Genomic DNA, 23,414 nt, shown 5'->3' on the forward strand with positions numbered 1-23,414 from the left:
CACTCTGTACTCTCAGGGCATCTGTTGGCTTTTTTGTCAGCCTCTGCTATGCAGTAGTGGCAGACTTCACTTCTGTTAGGAAGGAGTTAACAGGGAAGCAGATTTTTCTTTCAACTACTGATTTCAAGTTAAACACCCAAAATTCTATAGTTTTTTTCAGCCAGTACGTCTCCAGGTTTTGGGTGCTAAAATTCTGCAGTTAGATTGATGTTTGGAGGATGCTTTTAAAAAAATACTTTGTAGCTTTGAAGTGTACAATCCATATTTGAATTGATAAGATGTTGTTATAGCCTCTGAAAAAGATGGTAGTACCCTATCTTCTAAAGCCTTTTAAAGTGTTTTTGGTATTTAGTGCCAATGAAAATGGGCTGATCATTGACCACAAGAAACACCAAGTTGAGCTGCTTGTAGACTGCCGGTTGTGCTCTAGTGGTGTAAAATATGTGAATTCAATAAAATTGGACAATTTTTCAAAACCTTCTGTAACTTAGTGGTACACAGATGTAAAGAACACACAAATGAAGAAATTGCACCTCTTCTCTTTATATACACTTATATATACTTATTGTTACATGTAACACATTATATGTAACTACCCTAAAGAGATTAGAGCAAAATAACTTCTGTCTCTTTTCTAGTTTGTACATTTTGACAACAGTTTGTATATCATCAGTTTCATTGTTTCTACTGTATAAGCAATTAGTGTACCCTGCAAAGCAAAAGGGGGATGGCGGGGGAGGGGAGTTTGTAATATTTTAAAGACATTATTGTAAAACCACTAACATAGGAAGGCATAATCCATGACAATATTTATAATTAACTTATTTTAGAAAGTTGTGGTGTCCTTCTATTATTTAATCTGGTCATACGACACAATATAGTCAGAAACAGCTTTTTTGTAACAGAATATAACACTGAAGTAGTATGTCACATGAACCGCTGTTTCTGAACTAGTTTGATAGAAGGATGTATATTTTGAAGAGCAAACCAATTACCTTTCTGATTTTAGTCTTTGTCCCCCACTTCTACCTGATGAACACATTTATACTTGCATGAAAAAAGAGGCTGTAAGTGTATGTGAGATAGTTGGTAGAATTTGTCTTTGATTGCACCATTTTGTAGGTGTTGGCTGCCAGGATTTAATTTACTGAAGTTCTACATAAATTTTAAATGGTGTGGACATGATAATCATTCTCTTGTGCCTAAAGGGTGTTTTCAGACACCATATGGTCTGTGAGTATCTACAGACACCAGGTGCTTGAGTAAATATTTTCCATGTGCAGTATAGGTACAAATCCGTCTAGTCTTTGACATCATGCAGTAGCCATACAAGATATGACTAAGAGTATTTTGAATGACCAGTGCCCTGGTTACAGCAGTAAGTTCTGCTGAGGCACAGGTTCTATCAGCATAGAACTTAGGCCCAGATCACACAGTGAGTTTCCAATTCTCATCCCCATGCAAGCCCATTTACTTGGGCTTTGCGTAGATCCACATACGGGTTTCAGATGATGGAATCCTTTCCTTCTCCTCCCAGACAGGAGCCAGGTACAGAGCCACGTTATGTCTACTAGAACCAGTTCAAAGTAGTGGAATCAGCTATGAGTCTAGTCTATGGACTCTGCCCAGTCTCTCTCCATGGAGTGAGCTTTTGTGTAGCACTGCTCCAAAATGTGCAGATGATACAAGTTCCCAAGCAAAGACTTTCCCTGTCCTTTCCTGCATGCAGTGGAACTGTGGCAATCCCTTGCTTTTCAGTTTTGGAGAGGCCATGGAAGAGGCATGTTATGGTGATTGAAGAGGGGCATGACAAGCTCCCAATACTTCTTTTATACCACCCTTCCATAAAATAGAGCTGGATCCTGTAATTTTTGTTAATCCAAAACTCCCATTAAAATCAATGCATACTCACACTGCAGTAATGGGAGTTTTGGGGGAAGGAATGCAGGAAAAGTTCCATAGTTAAGAAATGCAGTTATTTTACAGAGCCAAAAGGCATTCTAGGCACTTCACAGCACAGATAAACCACATGTGATCCCTGCCCCTGAAGTATTCACAATCTAGTTTCACACACGATACTATGGAGGGGAAACAAATAATGGAGAGAGAATGTGGTAATAAAGACAGGGGCCACTTTAATGAGATTGTATAGTTACTCACTAATGCAGGGGTCGGCAACGTTTGGCACGCGGCTTGCCAGGGTATGCACCCTGGCGGACCGGGCCAGTTTTATTTACCTGCTGACGCAGCAGGTTCAGCCGATCGCGGCCCCCACTGGCCGCGGTTCAGCGTCCCGGGCCAATGGGGGCGGCGGGAAGCGGCGCGGGCAAGCGATGTGCTGGCCACGGCTTCTCGCCGCCCCGATTGGCCCGGGACGCCGAACCGCGGCCAGTGGGGGCCGCGATCGGCCGAACTTGCCGCGTCAGCAGGTAAATAAAACTGGCCTGGCCCACCAGGGTGCTTACCCTGGCAAGCCGCGTGCCAAACGTTGCCGACCCCTGCACTAATGGAAAGTGCACATAATGATTGGGGAAAAAACTTTTTGCTTGCATGGTTTTGATTAAAAGTGTATAAAAAAGAAAAATCTCTATCTTGGCTGACTCCCACATCTTTAATATTTAGGTAACAGTTTTGGATCTGCTTCTATTTTAGTGTGGTATTTGTTATTTTTTCTTGAATGTCAATCAAGATGGCACTATTTATTCAACTTTTAAAGTATATTAATGGATTTTTGGTTGTAGAACTTCTGACTAGAATACATTCCTGTAATTATACTTCAGTCTTACAGTTTCATTTCCTTATTATTCCTGAACTTGACTTTTTTTAGCTCGTGTAACTTCTATGTGACTCTTGCAAGTTATCCATTGAAGGCTCCTGTTACAGCAAGCTAACAGCTATACTTTGAAGCATAGCACCATTATTTTTAATAAGGTAGCAAAAGCACTGGATACGTCAAAGATTCACACGGTACATCAAACATTGCTTCACTAGGCACAGTGAATGGCATGGGCAGTTGTCAGGCTTGTTTTTTCTCATCTTATTGCACCATTCGTTACTTTGATCTGTAGTACTTGCTGATGGTTACTTTTAAGTATCAATTTTTAAATGCCATTTTTATTCCTAAATCGTAATCACTAAGAAGCAATACTTCATTTGTAAAGGTTGGTGAGGCTCATTTCCCTGTGGCTGGTAAGGTATAAATGCCCTGATATAGATTACTAAGCACTGTCCTTTATTTGTCCTAGTATAGGATGCTTTGTAGTTTGGTGCATTGGGAATGTGACACAGGATTTCAGTTACTTTTCCTTTTTACACCTTTTAAAGAACAGAAACTTGTTCTGTTAAAATTCAGTTAAAGTATCATACAGTGTACATTAAACACATCAGAATAGAAACAGTCTTGGTCAGAAAGTACATTACCATAGACATTCATTATTCCTATGCTGAAAAATGTAACACCTAATAGTGCATCACTTAATTGTATTTGAAACTGGATATTATTGAATTAAGTGTTCTATTTAATGAATGTAAAGTGACCAGTATAAATAAGGAGTGATACTTGGAGAGAGGTACTGTAGCTATTTGTATTAGTTGTAGGGAGTAAGGGCCTGATCCTGCATATGCTTTAGGATTGTACTTCAGTTTTCACATGTAACTAGTCTTATTGACACACACTGGTGGAATCATCTACAGGAGGAGTTGAAACACATGTATGAAAAATGGACAAATCTAAATAAATATATCTATATGGTGTAGTGCCCTAAACCTACTCTTAAAAAGTAAATATAGTTCCAGGTAAGACACACAAGAAATACATAATAAATAATAACTGTCCCACACAGCAACTCACCATCTATTTCTAGAGCTATGTGAACCCTCCAGGTTTTGGCTCATGATGGGTTTGTGAACTGAGCAGACATTGAGAGTGAGCCAATTCCTGAAGCTCTGCTTGACAGCTTTGCTTGGCAGCTGGAGTGCAATGATGTCTAAGAGGAGCATGCCACAGTCAGTAGAGTCTCTTGGCTTGGCGTGGTGAGGGAGAGAAAAGGGTGGTGGCGAATGAGGCTTACTAAGATTCACAGGTGCAGCTGTGCATATAACCTGTATCCATATATGTAAATTTGTCAAAATTTGGGGTGAGGATTCTAAACTTCTAGATCACTGAATCCAAACAACTTGTGTGGCTTCTATATGCATATTGTATACAATTCTCACTGTAGTTTTTCTCCTATGACAGTATGTCTTCCATGATGCTCTACTCTCAGGTCAGGTCAGCAGTACCAACCTTTGCTCAGCTCTGGAAACCCCCTCAGCTTTTAAAGCTCAAGCCCCTCTTTGAATTGAGCTAACAGAATACAGTTTTTCAATTTACTTTTCTTAATAAGGAAAGGTGGATTTTTAATGTTTTTTGTTTCTGTCAGCATTATGTGTGATAGCTGATTTGTTATCCACATGTATATTTGATGTTTGCTGAAATATATATATATATATATATGTAAACAATGAGTAAGCAGATGTCTAAATACTACTTTAGTAAGCTTGGCAGTTGAATTGTGCTTTGCTTTGAAATGTACTTAGCTTTAGAATCCATATGCCTATTGGTATCATTAATCACTGTTATTTTATAATTTCACATGGCCCTATAAACAGACACAGTACTGAACAAATATCAGTTTACATTCTCATTCTCTTACATCTTCACATTCTCTGTACAGACATTTGGGTATTTCACAGTAGATGAAACTTATTGCTCCAGATCTTGCATTGCAGTTGCTTTGCCTCACATCACAGCTATTGTAAAGTAACGCAAAACTTGTCATATCCACTTATAGGAAGATTATCGCAGTATATGAGGATCTTCCAGTTATGTGATGCGGAGTAGCAGATCCTATGCCACTCCCCCTTCCCATGGCTGGTGCAAGGGGTGTGGCTGGGAGAGAAAAGGAAAGGAAGTGTCTCTAAGGGAACCTTTGGACAGTTGACACATGCTAAAGCAGCTTTCAGAGATTCAACTAGAACTAGCCCAGAATGGCAATGTCACCTGTGCATCCCTCTCCCAAGTAACATTGTGCTCTTCTCAGCCACCGCTGAGAATCTGGGCAATTGTCTCTTAACGGACTTACTGTCTACAGGAGTTGATCTATTTATGGTTCCACAAAGTTTTTTTTTTAAATGCTCTTCAGTGGAAAGATAGCCTGATTTGTGCATGCCATCTATGAATCCTTTGATGTATGGCTTTTGTCATTTTTAACACTGTATACCTAGGCAACTTTATGCTGTAGTGAAATTTTAAATCATATATATCCAGCCAGCTAAGTTTTGACTGTCTATCTATAAAATAACTCAGCTGTTTAAACCATAGTTGGCTTAGTTTTTCCATATCTAAAACTATCATTGGATAATTGACAAAATATATGGTGCTAGATCCTCAGCTGATATAAACTAATATAACTCCATTGACTTCAGTGGAGTATGCTATATGTATACAAGCTGAAGATTTGGCTCATGCTATCTTAGACATCTTAGACAAAACAACAATATGAATGGCCAAACCATCACCAAAGACAGAGGGTTTTTGTTTTGGTGTATTAATGTTTCCTGACTTTCCAATATTTGATATATATTTCAATTGTTGATGTATATCTACACTATTACCTATATCTTTTTAAAAAGTATTTGAAATTAGTAATTGAAAGATACAGTTTTGGGAAATGGAATTCCACCTGGAAATCTGCTGCCTTTTTTTAACCATGTTTTAGTATCTGCTATTAAACATAAGTATCAAATTCTGCTAATGCTATACAAGACCATATGTCCCTCTTCATAGCCTTCACTCTCCTCTCCTTCTTCTATCCAACTTGCTCACAACACACACAGGCTACTTGGCTGCACTGTGGTAATTTTTTGTGAGATTTCCGATCAGCCCCTCTCTCTGGTGATCTGTAGGACAGACTCACTATCTTTCATTTCTTGTACCATTTTTAACACTTTCTGAGCTATCCCCTGCATTGTCAATTAGACAGTAGATATTTTTCAAAATATATCCCTATACATTATTATTACTTCCTAGCCTTCCTGTGCAAATAGTGCCTTTTGATGTTGTGTTCAAGCTGTGAGAATCATCCTACCAAACTTAATTTCTGTCTATTAGGATTTCACATTATCATGCAATAGTTACTTTTACAGTTCATCTTGCCTAACTAACATTTAAAATACACTTTGAGATCCTTAGAAGAAAGCCTTTGTTTATGCCATCATGTATACATACTACTCTAGTCAAGAAGTGATGATTTCTCATTGTGGTTGCATTTGTGCATCACAGATGCTAGCAGTAAGTAAATTATTTTTTATTTCTTTTTCTTTGCTTATTACTTTTGGTTGAGTCTTATACATTCTTATTACCATGTTTTGCTTTAGGTGCTGTGGAAAGTGCATCAATGACATTTTACTTCAGACAGTTTTGGGTTTTTTTGCTTTTTTGTTGGTTTGGCATAAAATAATAATTTGATACTTCAAAAAAAAGTATCAGTAAATATCTCTGAACATCATAGATCAAATCTCATTTTAATAGAGGTTACCTCAAAATGAATGTTGAAGCATTTTTGAGATTTTACAGCATAATTGAATCTTGTGCAATTTGTTCCCTTAAAATTTGCACCCACATCTTTGTGCCTTCAGCTCAATTATGGATGATTGGGTTTGAGTCTCTCTAGTTATATAATGGTGGGTGTAACTCAAGAAGTCAGAGGTGCAGTTACTCAGGTTTACAGGTCACTGATGTCAACCACAAAAAGGGAAGATGAACCCTAGCCCCTTTCAGCATTCACCCCATGGCTCTTTGTGTATTTTCACCTTATGATGCTGTTTGGCTGATTAGCCTTCTCTTTCATTGCTTTGAGGTTTTTATAGGAATGGCAACAGCAGGCATACTTATGTTTAAATGAAAAGCAATGCATCACTTTCAGCAAGGGAACTCCTGTGTGTTTAAAACAAATAAATAAAACCCAAAATCTCAAGTGCCATAACTGCAGGAAGTACTCTAATAAATATTTCAGGTAGAAAAATAATTAACAGGCATGATTTTTATTAGTAGTCTCTAATTTATACAGAAGAGTCAAAATAACTCTTATTATTTATTTATACAACCACTTATCCGTTTTTCACATTCATAATGGCCCAGATTAGTGTGTACATCAGATGTAACAACAAAGAATATGAATTTATCTGCTGTATTATTACAATTTAGGGAGTCAAATGGACTTTTTCTATACACCCCTTGTGAACATGTCATTGCAGTATTATTTCCATATGGCATATGCTGGCATATGCTCACATGACAGCCTATAGTAAGATCTGTTAACGGGAATTATCTGATTGGTTTAAAGTTTCCAACCACTGATGAAACTGTGTTCTGTTCAATGAAGTTCCTACAAGCCCCGGCTGCCTCTCCTCCCCATCAACACAATATCAAAAATGTCAGATTTATAGGTCAAAATGTATTGCGACTCATTGGGCTTCCCAGATCTGGCCTTAGGGTCCTAAGGAAATAACCAAAAGTGTTTGCTGAAACAAGTAATTTAATTTCAGCTTCAGTCCCAGGCATGGGGATCTGCTGTTGATGAATCCATTGCTAAGCCTAAAGCAGTTCCCATAGTTTTAAAAAAGGGGGCTTTAAAATAACTCACCAAAGAGAGCAGCCACATTTTTAGAACTTTTGTTAGAGTAGCTATAAATGAAAGACTGCTAAATATTTTAATACTGGAGATCTTGCTTGAAAGCCCTTGCTTACATGCAGGTAGAGGGGTGGGGTGTGTGTGTGTGTGTGTGAGAGAGAGAGAGAAAATAAGTGCTCACGGACAGCATGCTGGTGAGATGCTGATAAAAACAGCTAATGCTGATAGTTTTATTCCATGCATTCCTACCTTTTAGATCATATTTTCACTATTTTGTATTTGACTGCCTTGATCGCCTAACCCTTTTATCCCCACACCAAACTGTGTCTGTGGAATTTAGTAATATCTCTCCTTATTGATAAGGACAGAATGCCAGTATATTTTCTTTAACTTTCCTGAAGAAGAATCAAAAATTTCCCTCTTTTTCTTGAAATCTCTTCCTGAAAACTCTTTCTTTCAGTTTAAGTTTTCAGCCAGAACCAACCAAAGAGGGCAATGACCTCTAGACAGAACTGAACTGAGATGAATTAAATGGGTTTTCTTCTTCATCTCTGCAGCTCATTTGAAGCAAGCTGCACTGCAGACCTTTGCTGAGACTTCATCTCAGACTTTGGCTGAAGCAAGTCTTATGCTATTTCTTGGACTTTTGGCTTAGGGAAATATGGTTGTATTTGTGTTTGTCCCATAAAGAATCAGGACATTTTTACTCTTAATTTCCTGTTTCCCATATAAAATACGCTCCAATTAGCATGTCCCCGCTAGCATGACAGACCCACTTTGCTGCACATTACTCTTTAATACACGCTTTTATTGTGGAATAGAAAATCAGTTATGAGACTACTAGAAAAAAATTAAGAAATGAACAGTTTCCTTTTTTGTTGGATTTTACTTACTCTTTGGAGTCACTGTACTCCTCAGCATGCTGGAATGGCACATGGTTTCCATCACAGTGGTTGTAGTTAGGCCTCAGAATCGATGTTGTTGTTGTTCCAGATGCAATAGCTGGTTCACAACCTGTGCAATAACTTTTGCAGAATTAGTTACATCCACGTAGAACATCACAGAGCAGGGTCTGTTTCCTTTTCTCAGGCCCTTCCAACAAAAAGTCAAGTATCTAGCTGTACTTGAATGCTGACTATGCATATTTTTTTATTTGCTATTTGAAATTGTGACAGATCTCAGGAGTTGTCTAATTTAAATACCATGTAGTGACTGTTCCTGATTTTCTTAGTGCAGTTACATTTTATTATTGATTGATTTTTTTCATTGGGACTACTCAGCTGAGTAATTGCTCAACTGTTCACAATCTGGCTGTTTGATGGTCATCCATCACTATTCATTATTTTCTCCACTTTGAATTATGTTACAGTGCTGCAGAATAATATTTGTGCCACAGTTGAAAAGAGATGGAGAAAAATTTAAATAATTAGGCAGGCTAGCTCTTTCTTCAAGTCATGGGAGAGCAGAGTTCTAAAGAGTTCAGTGTCTAATCAAATGGCAAATATAAGCTAACATGTGTCATGGTCATTGAACCCTAGGTATAATTTGAGGCTAAATGTGAATGAGCACACATTTTGCTGTGGCCATAGATTAAATCTGTTTTAGTTTGCATGGCTATTTTATCACTCGTTTCATTTCAAAGAGAAAGCAGTAAACCATTTTTATTTTAAAATTTTTATTTTGTGGCACTGAAAGGCAAAACGTTTGATGAAAGACTAATGGAAAGTGATAGAATTGTTAAATGTAACTTTCTGTACTAAAATAAGAGAGATGAAATAATCATCTGGAGAGAGATGCTGCAGTAAAGGAGTATATTATAAATCTAAAATACTGTTCTGCTGGATAGTATAGAAGTAAACTATTAGTTTCTACACACACTATGACCTTCAATCATCTGGTTGTGGCGAGCACTGCAGACAGGATACTGGACTAGATGGATGTTGGGTCTGATTCAGATCATAGGAACTGCCACACTTATTTAGCAAATTTTAGGAGCCAGACTTCTCCCTCTTGTAGAGAAAGGACAGTTCCTTCAGGAAATAGGGAATGAAATAGGTAGCGGTTTCATCTTCCAGAATTCATGAATCCACTAAGATCAGTGCAGATATCAGGCCAACACCAGAGGCAGGATCTTTCTCTGGTCTTTCTCTTCCTACCTCTCCTTACCACAGCCTTCAGTGCTGGCTGTTGCACCCAACAACCTCTTGAAAGTGTCTGTCAGCTGTGCAGAGGGGCTCCGTAGAAAAGTAATGCAGCCAGAGAATGTATTATGGATTCTCAAGAATAGTGGTCTCTCGATGCAGATGAGGAAAGATGAGAATGCTTTGGAGGTGGCAGAGAAAGGGAGTGAGTTGCATGTGGAGGGCCCCCTCTCTTCCATCCCTCTCTCACGGATCCATGGAATTGGGTACAATGTTGCACAGCAGTGAAATACTCAGCAACAGATTATTAATTTTGTTGTATTATATTTTATGCATTAGGTTGTATTTGAACAGTGATAAATGCTGCATGCAAGGTGTTAGCAAAGTTGTGCCATTTTTTAAAAGAGGGAATAGTTAAGTACCTGTGCAATTTACGACTATGTCTAGAACTCGTATTCAGAGCTATAATGCAAGATAATATAAGCAGCTGGCTTGGTTCGGCTGTTCCCTTGCTGGAAACCCCATTTTCCTTCAAAATCTTCTCGTAGTTTTTCTTCCTTTTTAACCTTAGTTTGTTGGGGTGATAAATGTTCTGTGGCTGCTTGAAATTTTCCTGCTCTGGTGGGTTTGACTGTAATGTTACTTTGACATATTTCTTTTTTGCAGCTCTACTGTGAAAAGTGAATATTTAAAATGGCACCTTCTTACTCTCCTGATTTGCTCCTTTTGTATATTGAAAACATCATCTGCTGATTCATTCACCTAGTGACTACTTTTTACTCCGGTTAATGCTGCAGAGGCAGCTCTAGAAGAGGGAGCTGGAGTCTGTTCTGTTCTTGTGTCTTCAAAAGAATTACTTACTCAGTTTCAATTAAACTTGTGCAGCCCATTGAAGTCACTTGAGGGGGGTGGGGAAGTTCTCCATTGCACTATGTTTTGTGTGATCATTTATACCAGTGCAGAGTGAGTGCCAAAGGCTGCCTGCCATTCTGACTTGCTAGCATTTTGCATCCACTTTGAACTGCTGTAGCTGACTACACAAAGGACAGGCAAATGGAGTGTCAGGCTCTCTTTTGAAGGCAAAATTTAAAGACAAAGGGGTTGCACAGATATAACCAGTGGCCTAATTTGACCTCTGGAACCACAACTGCTGGTGTTAGTAGCTGTCAGGAAATAAATCAGACTTTTAGATACAGATGATCCCAAGTCAGTCTGCATGATTAGCAGTTACAGGTCCCCCAGTCTCCTCCCTCCCACCTTTTTCCTTATACACTGATCATTTTTGAACGGGAAATCACTCAAAGAGAATAAGCAAAGTCCCCCAATGCCTTATTGGCAGAGTGATTTTTCAGTAAACAGAGACACTTCAAATTGTAATTGTGTTTAAAGTCTTCGCAATTTCTGACAAGATTGTGGATATGACTGAGACTTGTTTCACCCCGTGTAAGGGGCCAAATAGCTACTCCACCCCAGGAGCAGCCAGGAAAAGAACAGTGACACAGAGGGTAATAATTCCTTCCCTGATCTCCCGCTCCTTGATTCAGAGGGTCAGTAACTTTTACTGCTATGCCACCCCCATGCTAGCTCAGCTGTGCAGGTTGGCATATGGGGCAACGGGGGGGGTGGGGGTGGGAAGAGAGTAGGGGCAGAGCATTCTCCACATATATGGACCCATAAAACTTTTCACAGGGTGGGGGAATGGATCAGTTCTTATATTCCCTTCTTCCCATTCATGACATAAAAGGGCAAGTCACTATCTTTCCCTGTATCAGTCGCTTAACATCTTTAAACTATTATTAGGGTGACCAGACAGCAAATGTGAAAAATCGGGATGGGGGTGGGGAGTAATAGGAGCCTATATAAGAAAAATACCCCCAAATCGGGACTGTCCCTGTAAAATCAGGACATCTGGTCACCGTAACTGTGATTAGACATAACTTGTTCCAAGTGTGTTATGTTACAATTATTCAGCTGATATTTTGTTTCCCCCTGGGCTCTTTTCCTACCTCTCATTTCTGTGTTTTCTTCCATTCCTGCCATTAGCCATGGAATCCTCTCTTGGTTTGCCTGCCTTGGCATCTCTCGCCCCTCAAGGCACTTCTGAAAACATATGTCAAAGTTCAGGGCAACTGCACTTGTATTCCCCTCTATGGTCCCTCAAGAGCACTGACTCTAGGCTCCTGGCTCCTCAGCAGTCACCTCTCTTGGGCAGTGACCAACATTTCACTCCGTCCTCAACAAGGTTTTTTTCCAGGCTGCACAGTTCCCTGACTGTGCTGTGATGTCCACAGCAAGCCAGCATCTACACTTTGCTTTCTCTTCAAAGGCTATGAACAGCATAATTGCCAGCAGTTATAAGTTACCCCAAAGTCCTTTATAAGCAAGCACATTTATTCTTAAGGTGAAAGCACTGCACAGAAAACCTATTAAAAACAATAAAAGAACCTACGCACATGCAAATGAACTTACCAGAGATCACACCCAAACTCCAACAAGGGCTCTTGTCAGAGTCATTCCTGCAAGCTCCACAAAGAAGTTTTTTTGTGCTTACAACAGCTTTAGCTCAGAAATCCATTCTTGTATGGGCCATTGTTCAACACAGTCTTTTGAAGTGCATATCACTTCCAACTGTTTGCATACCATCTTCACCCCAGAGAGGTTACATAGAATCCCAATCCACAGTAATACATAACCTTTGCTTATAGTACAATGGACTCCAAAGATACTTACATTTAACTCAGTAAGGTTTTTTTAGAAAATTGCCATGTCTGCCACAACATACTTAATCAAAAAGACCTTCAAACCCAATTCTCCCATCAATAAAATGTGACATTTTTCTTTTTTATATAGTCAGCTAAACAAATAAAACATCCAGCAGTTGAAGAGTAGGGTTAGCAATATGTGCCAAACATCATGATTCAATCATATGTCTTTTCCCTCCACCCTAGGTTGCAAAAGGAACATTTGAAAATTAGGAAATGCCAGAATTAAGATTGCCCATGGAACATTAATTCCATTCCCTTGTGTACATGCATTCTGATATAATCTTTAATTACATGATCACATACTATTTTCCCACATGTCTCCCTGCTTCATTCAATGCACAGGATGGACAGTGCTCATATTTTTATCATCATCATTCAATTAGTGATCCCTGCCGTATTTACTATACCCCATCCAAAACCAGCACCGAACATTGAATCATTCATTTCCTTGTGGTCTTTTCTATGGCACTCATTTCTTTTGTCTCTGAATGTTTCACAAACATTAAATTTAATCTTAACAACCTTCTGGGAAACAAGTATTAGTATCCCCATTTTGCAGAGGGGGGAATTAAAACTAAGACAGTGATTTTCCTGAGGCAGTGAATCAGCAGCATCTCTTATTGATCTTATGTTTTATGTTATTAGATACAGGAAGGGCCAGATCTCCAGCTGGTGTCAATTGGCAATGGCTCTATTGACTTCAGTGAAACTATGGCTAGTTTACACCCACTGAAGATCTGGCCCAAGGTTTTTATTTAGCAAGTATAGTTTCCTTCTTCCTTCCTTCCTTTGTAAAATCCGGCTGATTTTTATGTTGCTGAAAACACATTGAACTGAACATATTTTGGGTATATTCATTTCTTAGAAAACAAAGACATTAATCCCTCTGCAGTCAGTTTTACTTTTATATGACCGACACTGTATCTTGTTTTCTGGACAGACCAACATTTCGAGGCTGTATTTGAGTGACCCAGGTCAAATAATTGAGCACTACACGTAAGTGGAGTCCACTGTAATTGATAATGCCTTCCTTTTTCATGGCATTGAATTCTATGCAAGACAATTTATATTATATAATAGGACAGTTAAAGCTGCCTCCAAGTTAAAGCTGTGACGATTTCCCCCACCCCAGGAAATGATGTGTTGTTCCCCTCCCCTGGCAAAACTAGCACCTCTACAAGAGACCAAAGCCAGCTGCATGAAGACCCTGTGCCCCTACACAGGGTCAGCCCCTCCGGTCACACTCCCTGTGGCTACAGCTGTCTCTGGGACGAGGATAGAGAACTATGTGGAAAGGTACATCTCTGTCCTGGCCTTCCAAGTCTTCTTGTTCCCCAGAGCAGACTCTTGATGCACTGAAAGCCTGTGCAAGGTCTCTGTGGGGAAAGAAACACTGTTGCAGACACTTCCATGCATGGATGGTCCCTTCCCTTATGGGGCTCAAGGGCCTAATATGGCCCTGTAACAGTAACCAAACTCTCTTCAGAGGAGATAGTGTCAAGTTGCTCCTTTGTCTTAAGTGCAGAGCAGCTCTGAAGGATTTCTGAAGAACAAGTCTAACAGAGCTGTAAAATTACTCCCCTCCCACGCTGTACAGTTACTATTGTCATATGAAGATGCAGACTGAATTGTCTAATGAGAATCCTGGTTTCTTTGTTTTTTTTATTACCATTCTTCTGTTCTGGACATAAAATATCTACTAAGGAAATTACTTTCCATCAAGATAAGATGTTACTTACAGCCTGAAACAGATATGTGGTTTTCTTTAACAAGGTTTGCTTCCTACTGTGGACTTCTGGTCCTTATGCAGAGAGTGGTCATGATCAAAATTTACATGGCAAATAGTGAAGTTTCCCTTGCTGCGTGTTCATGAATTTTTCAAACTGTGTTTAACTTGACTGGTAGACAAATTCCATAATTTTTGTCATGAGACATTGATGGAAATGTTGAAAAATGACCACATTTTACCCATGGGAAAACTTTTCACAAAATGTTCAAGGTAATTAAAAAAAAAAACACAACAACAACCAGGCCTAGAAACTCTGGTCTAACCAAGTTATGCTTGGTGAAAGAGTAGTTCTATCTGCATTGTGAGCCTTTGGGCTGCTCTAACTCACATCTAGGTACCTATGGTCCCAAGTGGCTGTTCTGGCAACTGATTTAGTCATGTCCCCCATTCCTTAGTTACTCCTTTTATATCAGAGGCTAGAAGTGCTGTGCACTCCTCAAGCGCTGCAAAGGAGTCCATAGCAGAATGAAGGCGCTGACCTTAAGTTTAACATTTTTTAAAAAATATTTGGCATATAGGCTTTGGTTGTGTGTGTATGTGTGTGTGTGTGAATATAAAAAACTATATGGTTGTTTCTCTTTTTCTAGGAATACACCATAGATATAATTTTTGCCCAGACTTGGTATGATAGTCGCCTAAAGTTTAACAGCTCAATGAAAGTGCTTATGCTTAATAGCAATATGGTTGGAAAAATTTGGATTCCAGACACTTTCTTCCGGAACTCAAGAAAATCTGATGCTCACTGGATCACGACTCCAAATCGTTTGCTTCGAATCTGGAGTGATGGACGAGTATTATATACTCTGAGGTAAGGGCTCATTAACTGGATGTAAAGGAGCTCTTCATTAATATTTTCACTCATTGTTATATTCTGCAATCCATTACAATTAAACCTATTAATTTTACAACTTTAAAAACAATTGCAAATGACAGAAATAAATGCATTATCATTAATAAACAAAATATTGTGAATGGGACTTGGAAAGAATTATAGTAAGAACTAACTTCCAGGTCCCTTTTGCTTACAAAGTTCAGAGGCTCAGAAACAAATGTGGAGAGGAATTAGTTGTGGCTTAGTCAAGAGGAACATAAAATATATGCTGTTATAATGTACTGTTCAATAAGAAATTAAATCAGAGCAGGGGGCAGATTTGTTTTATTTAGCTACAAGAAGACAGTAAAGATAAATAAGATTAATGTAATGTGACAAGCCAATACCATAATTTGTGTTTAACTCTTGAAGTGTCAGCACTCCAACTGTACACTGGACAGCAGACTTACTGGACTGAATTGAACTCTTAACTGTCCTCTATAGCTATATTTCACAAGATTATGTTTGAATAAAAGAAAGCACTCAGTTAAAATATTAGTCATAAATACTTATATATATGTGGGGTAGGAGTGCCCATTACACTGCTCTACAGCCAAAATGCTTCTGAAATAAATGTAGTCAAACTTTACTAATTCTGGGTCACTGAGAACGAAAATGATGCTTAAAATTGTTGATTGGCTCTAGTTTTCAAGATATGCTATCGGGTCAGTATATACGACCCTTGACTTGGGAATGGCGGAGGATAAGTGAGTTATAAAGGGAAGGGATCTCAATTTAAACCAGAAATGACTAAAATACACCTGTGACTGGATCTATGAATAAATCTATGACTGGGTTTGGACAGTACTTGCTTTTTAGGCAAAACAATGAATGATGCAATCTGAAGCTGGTATTGCGTCATACATGATATGAATTGCATCATGTTATTCCTAGAAGTCGTGGATGATGCAATCATAACGAAGCTTACATCACTCTGCTGAACAAATTGCCCTTTATCAGCTCTAGAAATCATACAGTGTCGTGCTCTCTTATTTGTCAGTGTTTGATTTTGCAAAGGGACACATTTCTGTTTAGCCAAAGTGAGCAGAGATGCCTCGTACTTGTGTGAACAGTGCAGATAACTTCTGCTATGTTTGTGGTGAAGTGACTTTTGCATCACAAAAGCGCAGTATAACCACTATGGTTAAGAAAGCCTATCACCTTTATTTTGGCTGCAAAATTGGAGATCAGAACAAGAGGTGGGCCCCACACATATGCTGCAACACTTGTGCAACAAATCTTCGCCAGTGGTTGTACAGGAAAAGGAAATCTATGCCTTTTGCAGTGCCAATGATTTGGAGAGAGCAAACAGATCATACCAGCAATTGTTACTTCTGCATGGTGCCTCCAGTTGGGAAAGGTGTGTCAAAGAAGAAAAAGTGGACTGTGCATTATCCAAACATTCCATCAGCTATACCCCACGGAGAAGGACTGCCGGTTCCTGATGCACCAGAATCATTCTCACTTGAGTCAGACGAGGAAGAGGAAGAGGATGAAACTTCTGGTCCTGAACCATCAATGTCACAGGACCCACATTTTCTCCCATCCTCCTCCTCTAAACCACACCTCATAACACAAGGTGAACTGAATGACCTTGTCAGGGATTTGGAACTACCCAAGAGTAAGGCAGAGCTGTTGGGCTCCAGACTACAGCAGTGGAATCTCCTGGCAGGTGATGTTAGGGTTTCCATGTTCTGTGACCGTCAAAAGGATCTTGTCCCATTCTTCTTCATGGAAGGTGATCTTGTTGGTCCTCAGATTCGTGAACTTCTTCGAGATGATGCATTTGACCATGCACTGCGTGGCAAGGAAAAGACGGCATGGAAAGCCTTCCAGTTAGTGGCAATAAATTTTCTCGGAAACAACAAGGCAGACAACTACAGGTTGTTGGTGGAAAACTTCCTCAAGGCATACAAAAGCCTTGGTTGCAACATGTCACTAAAGATACATTTTTTGCACTCTCATCTAGATTTTTTTCCACTCAACTGCGGAGCAGTGAGCGATGAGCATGGCAAGCGATTTCACCAGGACATTGCAACAATGGAGAAACGCTATCAGGGCAAATGGAGCCCATCAATGCTTGCAGACTATTGCTGGACAGTGACAAGAAATGCTCCATTTAATGAATACAAGAGACAAGCCAAGAAGCGCCGAGTAGACACTGAATAGGACTAAACTATGTACAGAATAGTTTTTTGCCTTTTGTTTCATAATAAATTTTATTTATATAACCCTTTTGCTGATTTTTAAAGTGTTACATAAACAGGACAGGTGAAATATTATCATGTAAAGCAACCATAAACACATGAAAAGACCTAGGTTTACAATTTATGATTAAAACTCTACTATCTACACAATATACATAGACATAAAATGTAAAAACTTAAATATCTTAGAAACAGTAGCCAATCAGTTGTTTTAATTGTCATATTTGAATTCAACACATCAAAATACATAATAAATAACACATTTTATTTCTGAAGCAGACGACTTCTCAAAAATTGTAGACCAGTGTTATGGGAAACAGTTGTTTGCCAGTATAGGATAGTATAGTATATGTGGGGTAGGAGTGCCCGTCATGGGAAACAGTTGTTTGCCAGTATAGGATAGTGTAGTATCCTGTAATAATCCTTTAGAAGGAAAAATAATCTAATTTAAAGGACACTGTTAACTCGATTTTTTTTAAAATATCTTATTTTGAAGAGTGCAGTTTTCTGATAGAGACTTCTGATATAGCCCTCTGTAAAGAGTATATCCTCTTCAGTACAATTTCCTGTATAGAGTTTTATGCTCATCTGCTAATGTTTAAAATGTTTGTTAACTTTTTGGAACACCACCACCAAACCTGCTCATACCCATATCTTCTACTGTCTTCCAGCCAGCTTGCTGCGTGTCCAATTGCAGTTCCAGGTTTGTTGCTGCTGTTTCTGGTTAACATTCTTTTAGAAGGCCTAGGGAAGAGCATTCATGTAAGCTCTCCCAGAGCAGTGGATGAGAGTGATGTCACCAAGCTAGTGTATGAGACAGGAAGTGTAATCGACCTTCAGCAAAACCCAGTGCTGTCCAATGCACACATTTGTATCAGGGAAAGAGATGGCCTGAATTTGGCCTAAAGTGGAAGTAAATGGAGAAAAACAAAGTTCATATGATAGCAAATGAAGGAGCCACAACAGGATCTGACAACACATCAGACCATTTGTCTACAATTACCCCTAATGGCCTTAGCCACTTCCCTTTTGGCACTTTGTGGAGCAGGACTGGCACTTCTTCATCCTCAACTTCATAGGCAGACTGATTTTCCTGAGGTTGGTCAGCTGATCTCTTCAAGACACCCATCTGTGATCCGAAACCTAATTTGTTTTGTCTTAAATAAAAGCTGATTTTATTGGTTAATTATCCAAAAAGAGCAAATCACAGAAAAGAAAACATGGGGAATAAATGCATGTACTGTAGTTAGCTACTTAAAGAAAGAAAGAAACAAACAAACACATGACCCAGTGGACACAAAACTTTCAAATTGAAATATAGTATGTTTTCTACAGCATGGTATAAGTCCTTTTCTTCTTGCATCCTAAAGTCTATCCATCTGTCTCAACTGGTCAGGTCAGATTTCCAAAAAGGCCCCAGAGAAGTGTGTATATAAAATAGCAACTTACTTCATAGTCCTATTTTGCTTGTCAGGTTCTCCCCTGGCACCCCTCCAACCACACAGAGATATGGATATTTAAGCATGGTATTTCTCTCAGAAATCAGTTTAGCTGACCCCTACCAAAAAGAAGGGGAGATTTAATTGCACAAATAGCAGTTAGGTGCCTAATTCCAAGTGGAAGTTAATGGGAGCTGGGGACCTAATTTGTGCCTTTGAAAGTTTTCTGCGTAGATGTAAGGTATAATTTTCAAAAGCCCCTAAATGACTCAGCAGCCTAAGTCCTATTTTCTGGAGTGATTTAGGGCATTTATCTTCTTGAAAATGTTACCCATGGGCATCTTCTCTTTAAGAGCCTGATCCTGCTACTCATATTTGTACCATGAGCTTAACTGAAACTACCTACATGAGTAAGATCTGCAGGATTTAATTCCACTATTGCACGTCTAGTCATCAAGCATAATGATTCCAAATTCCACTTTAAAAGAAGCCAATAGAGTAGGTTATTAGGTGGTCTAACATATAGCCATCTATCAATGGCTTTCACATAAAGGACATGTGGTTGAAGACTTTCAGGGGGTGCAGTGAAGGGAGCACAGCTCTGGCGCCTCTGCTAATATTGGTGGAGAGCTCTCCCAGTCTTGGGTAAGTGGCACTTTTTTATAACTCCCCCTCCTCTTTGGTTAGTGAGGGGAGAACTGCGCCTCCTATTTTAATCAGCTTGTACTAGTGAAGAGCTGAAAGGATACAAAAATAGAATGGCATACTTGATATACCTTGTGGGTAGCATAACTGGTCATGCAAACTAGCATGACCAGACACATGAGTCTTCAAGTAGTATTTGGTGATGGATACCATTCTTTAGAAATGATACTGAATACTTTTTGTACATGGCCAGTTGCCTATCCCTAATACACATTCATTGGCCAAAATGACTTGCATGTACTCTAATTATGTAGCCCAAAGAGTCTAGGTGCTTGAACATAACCTCACTCATAAAACTTTTTCTTCTAATTAGGTTGACAATTAATGCTGAATGTTATCTTCAGCTTCATAACTTTCCTATGGATGAGCATTCCTGTCCTCTGGAGTTTTCAAGCTGTAGGTGGTAAAATACTTCAATATGTTTATTTTCTTTTATTTAAATTCAGACACTGTTGATTGATAGGCTGCAAAGCAGCAGGTCAGAGATTGCACATTAAATTATGCAGAACAGAAAAAAATTAGCTGTTTATAGTTTGCTTGGTCTTCTTTTGAATTGAAAGAATGATGTTAAAGTTGCAGTGAAATGAAGTGTAAAAGGTTAAAAATAATCCTACCAATTAGGGGCCTGATGCAAAGCACCCTGGAGTCAACAGCCATCTGCTCATTGACTTCAGGGGGCTTTGGATCAGATATTAGGAGAGGAAGAAATGTATATAATCTGCAAAATTTACCTGCATTTAAGTGACTACATGTAGTATATTTAACAGCATAAAATTTCAGGATCAGGTCACAACAAAGTAACACTTAATTACCACAACTAGGCCCACTATGTAAAAGAATTAAGGCCTATTTTACAGTGCCCTCCTCCTACCAGACCAGACTTGACTCTTGCTGAGTCACTCACTTCCTGGGTTAATTCTAACTAAACTCTCAAGGAATTCATGGAAGCAGTTCCCAGCAGGGTTAGTTGTTTGATCTAAGCTTTATTAACAAACAAAAGCAAAACCTTGCAGACTCTTCCCTCAAATGTCTGTGTAGGTTGAGGAGTCCCTTCCTTTGCACTGGTAACTCCAGTGACCAAAGTTTCCTTGCTCTTACCTCAGAGCCTCAGCCATAAATGACTCCACGTAGTATCCCATCTGCCCGTTTGGAGCAAATCATCTCTGCAGTAGCTCCAGTAGCAGTTCTTTGGAAGCACTGTCCCTGGCCTCTCAGCTTTCTGGAGGGTATTGCAGTCCCTGTCTCTATTTCCTGCTGCCCTCTTTTATAAGGGTCAGCCAACTTAAGTTCCAGACCTTTCTCAGATGCAGTGAGTGGGGCTAATCAGCCAGCTGCAGGCCTCTGACCCTAGAGGAATACTATCCCTGATACCTTCACATACCCACCTGTCTTGAGTGGGCCTGTCATGGCACTTACCACAGGGCCTGCTGTGTTCTTCGGTTCTTGAAAGCAAGCCTGTATTCCAATGGTCCTTCCTAGGCCAATGCTCTATTATAAATTGAAAGGGTTGAAAGTCTAAGTACCAACTTGTCACATGGGCATTTGAGTCCTTCATGATTTGGAGCCATCTTAGTGCCACCTGGTCAGTGACTAAGACAAAGGGTGTTCCAAACAGATAGTATGTCAGTGCCTTTAAAGCCTAGTGTATGGCCAGGCTTTCCTTCTCAAATGACAGAGTACTGGGTTTCCTGGGCTAAGAGTTTTCTACTTATGTAAAGGATAGTGTGCTGTTGTGCATGGAAGTTTTGGGGTAGCACTGCACCTGCAGTGTAATGCAAGGCGTCTGTTTGTAGGATGCATTCTCGAGTGAAATCGGGGCTAAGGGACACTGGCTTGTTGCAGAGAATCTGCCTAATTTTCCGAAATGCTTGATCACGCTGAGGGGACCATGTGACTTGTCCAGGGGCTGATTTATTTTTAAACCAGGATGGTAAGAGGTGCAGTTAACAGGGCAAAGTTGAGCACAAATCTTCTATAGTACTCTGTTAGGTCTAGGAAGGCCCATACCTGCTTTTTGGTTCTTCGTTTGGGGGTGTTTGCTAGGGCCTCAACTTTGTCAAGTAGGTATCATACCTTATTGTTCCCCTACTAGATAGGAAAAAAAATATTTTTTCCTTTCCCACTTTGCAGTTCTTTGGGTTTGCTGTTAAATGGGCTTCCTGTAGGGCTTGAAGGACAGCTGCTAGGTTCTGGAGCTGAGTGGGCCAGTCCCAACTGTATACCACCCTCTCATCTAGGCAGGCCGTGGCATAGTGATGGTGAGGCCATAAAACCTGATCCATCAGCTTATGACAGGTGGATTGGGCCTCATACAACCTAAAGGGCATGGTAAATTGGAATAGGCCCACTGGGGTAGAAAAAAGTTGTTGTTTTTCTTGGGAATCGAGAGAGAGAGGAATTTGCCAATAGCCCTTTTATTAGAGCTAATGTTGTTATAAAGCAAGCTTGACCGAGACAATTTAGCAGATCATTGACTCAGGGCATCGGCTAGGTATCAAATTCAGAAATGGCATTTATCTGATGGAAATCTACACAAAATCGGATGGTCCCATCCAGCTTTAGTACTAGAACTACCAAAGTACACCAGGAGTCCTTGATGACTCCCAATCTTAACATTTCCTGTATTTTCTGAATGAATGGGTTTTTCACCTTCTGGGATTTGATATGACTTCTGAATGGGCTTGGCCCCTAACCCTATGTGGATGTAGTGAGGCACCATGGAGGTTTGTCCCAGTAATAGGGAGAACACCTCCTTTTAAGATCTCAGGGGGTTGTTTATTTGCCTTCTCTGCCCATTAGAGGATCCCTTCCCAAGTGATACCTCCTCTATCCCAAATTTGGCTGGCTTAGGAAGCTGAGGCATCAGATCCTCTTCTCCCTCCTCCAGGTGGATGACAAGGCTTTCATGTACCTTCTAGGATTTTAACAGGTTTACATGAATAATCTGCCTTGTTTTTGCTGGTCTGGGCTGTAAATTTCATAATCTGCTGGTCCCACTTGATAGAGTACTTCATATGGGTCGTGCCTTTTGGCCAAGAGCCTGTTTTCCAAAGAGTTTGGCAAAGAGTAGGAGCACTTAGTATCCCAGTTGGAATTCCTTTGCTCTAGCCCCTTTATTATATTGCTGCATCTGGATCTGTTGGGGCTGAAAGGTTAGTTCGGGCAAAGAGGCACACGAGTTCTTATCTTTCCCTCATTTGACTGACATATTGGAGGACATTGGTAGGTTGAGCTTCCCAAGACTCCCTAACTAAGTCTAACATTCCTTGAGGCTGTCTCCCTTTAAGAATCTCAAAAGGAAAGAAGCCCATGGAGGCTTGTGGTACTTCTTGTATTGCAAACAACAAATAGGGGAGCAGCTGGTGCCAGTGTTTGGCCTCTGTTCCCACAGGCTTGTTTAACATATTCTTGAGGACCTTATTGAACCCCTCCACCAGACCATCGGCCTGAGGAAGATAAACTACTGGAGTGGTCACACTTTCAGCAGTGCCCAAACTTGTCCCTTGATCAATGACTACTTCCAATGGAAGTCCAGCTTAGAAAATCAGTTGGAGTAACTCTCGCTCAGGGGTGGAGGCAAAGGTGTTTCATAAGGGAATTGCCTCTGGACATTGGGTGATATAGTACACAAGAACCAAAATGAACTTGTGACATCAATCACTCTTTTATAGAGGGCCTATTATATCAATCCCTACCTGCTCACAGTAGGTTGTGATGAGGGTAGGGGAATGAGAGTGGCCTGGCCCTGACCCTTTGGGGGTCCTTTTGGTAATCAGGGCATGGCAAGCAGAAATCGGCTACCTCTCTACATATCTTCAGTCAAA

General features: G+C 39.8%; 1 protein-coding gene across 1 annotated transcript in view; it reads left to right on the plus strand.

Annotated features, from left to right (window-relative positions):
- Positions 1 to 23,414, plus strand: part of GABRG1 (gamma-aminobutyric acid type A receptor gamma1 subunit) — a 73,519-nt gene that overhangs the window by 30,507 nt on the left and 19,598 nt on the right. The window contains exons 4-5 of the mRNA XM_024211691.1: positions 14,956 to 15,176; positions 19,904 to 19,986. Of these exons, the coding sequence (XP_024067459.1) occupies positions 14,956 to 15,176; positions 19,904 to 19,986 (304 nt within the window). The remainder of the gene's footprint in view (positions 1 to 14,955; positions 15,177 to 19,903; positions 19,987 to 23,414) is intronic.

Source organism: Terrapene carolina, unplaced genomic scaffold, assembly GCF_002925995.2.
Source record: "Terrapene carolina triunguis isolate 2854851 unplaced genomic scaffold, T_m_triunguis-2.0 Scaffold66, whole genome shotgun sequence".
NCBI classification, from domain to species: Eukaryota; Metazoa; Chordata; order Testudines; family Emydidae; genus Terrapene; species Terrapene triunguis.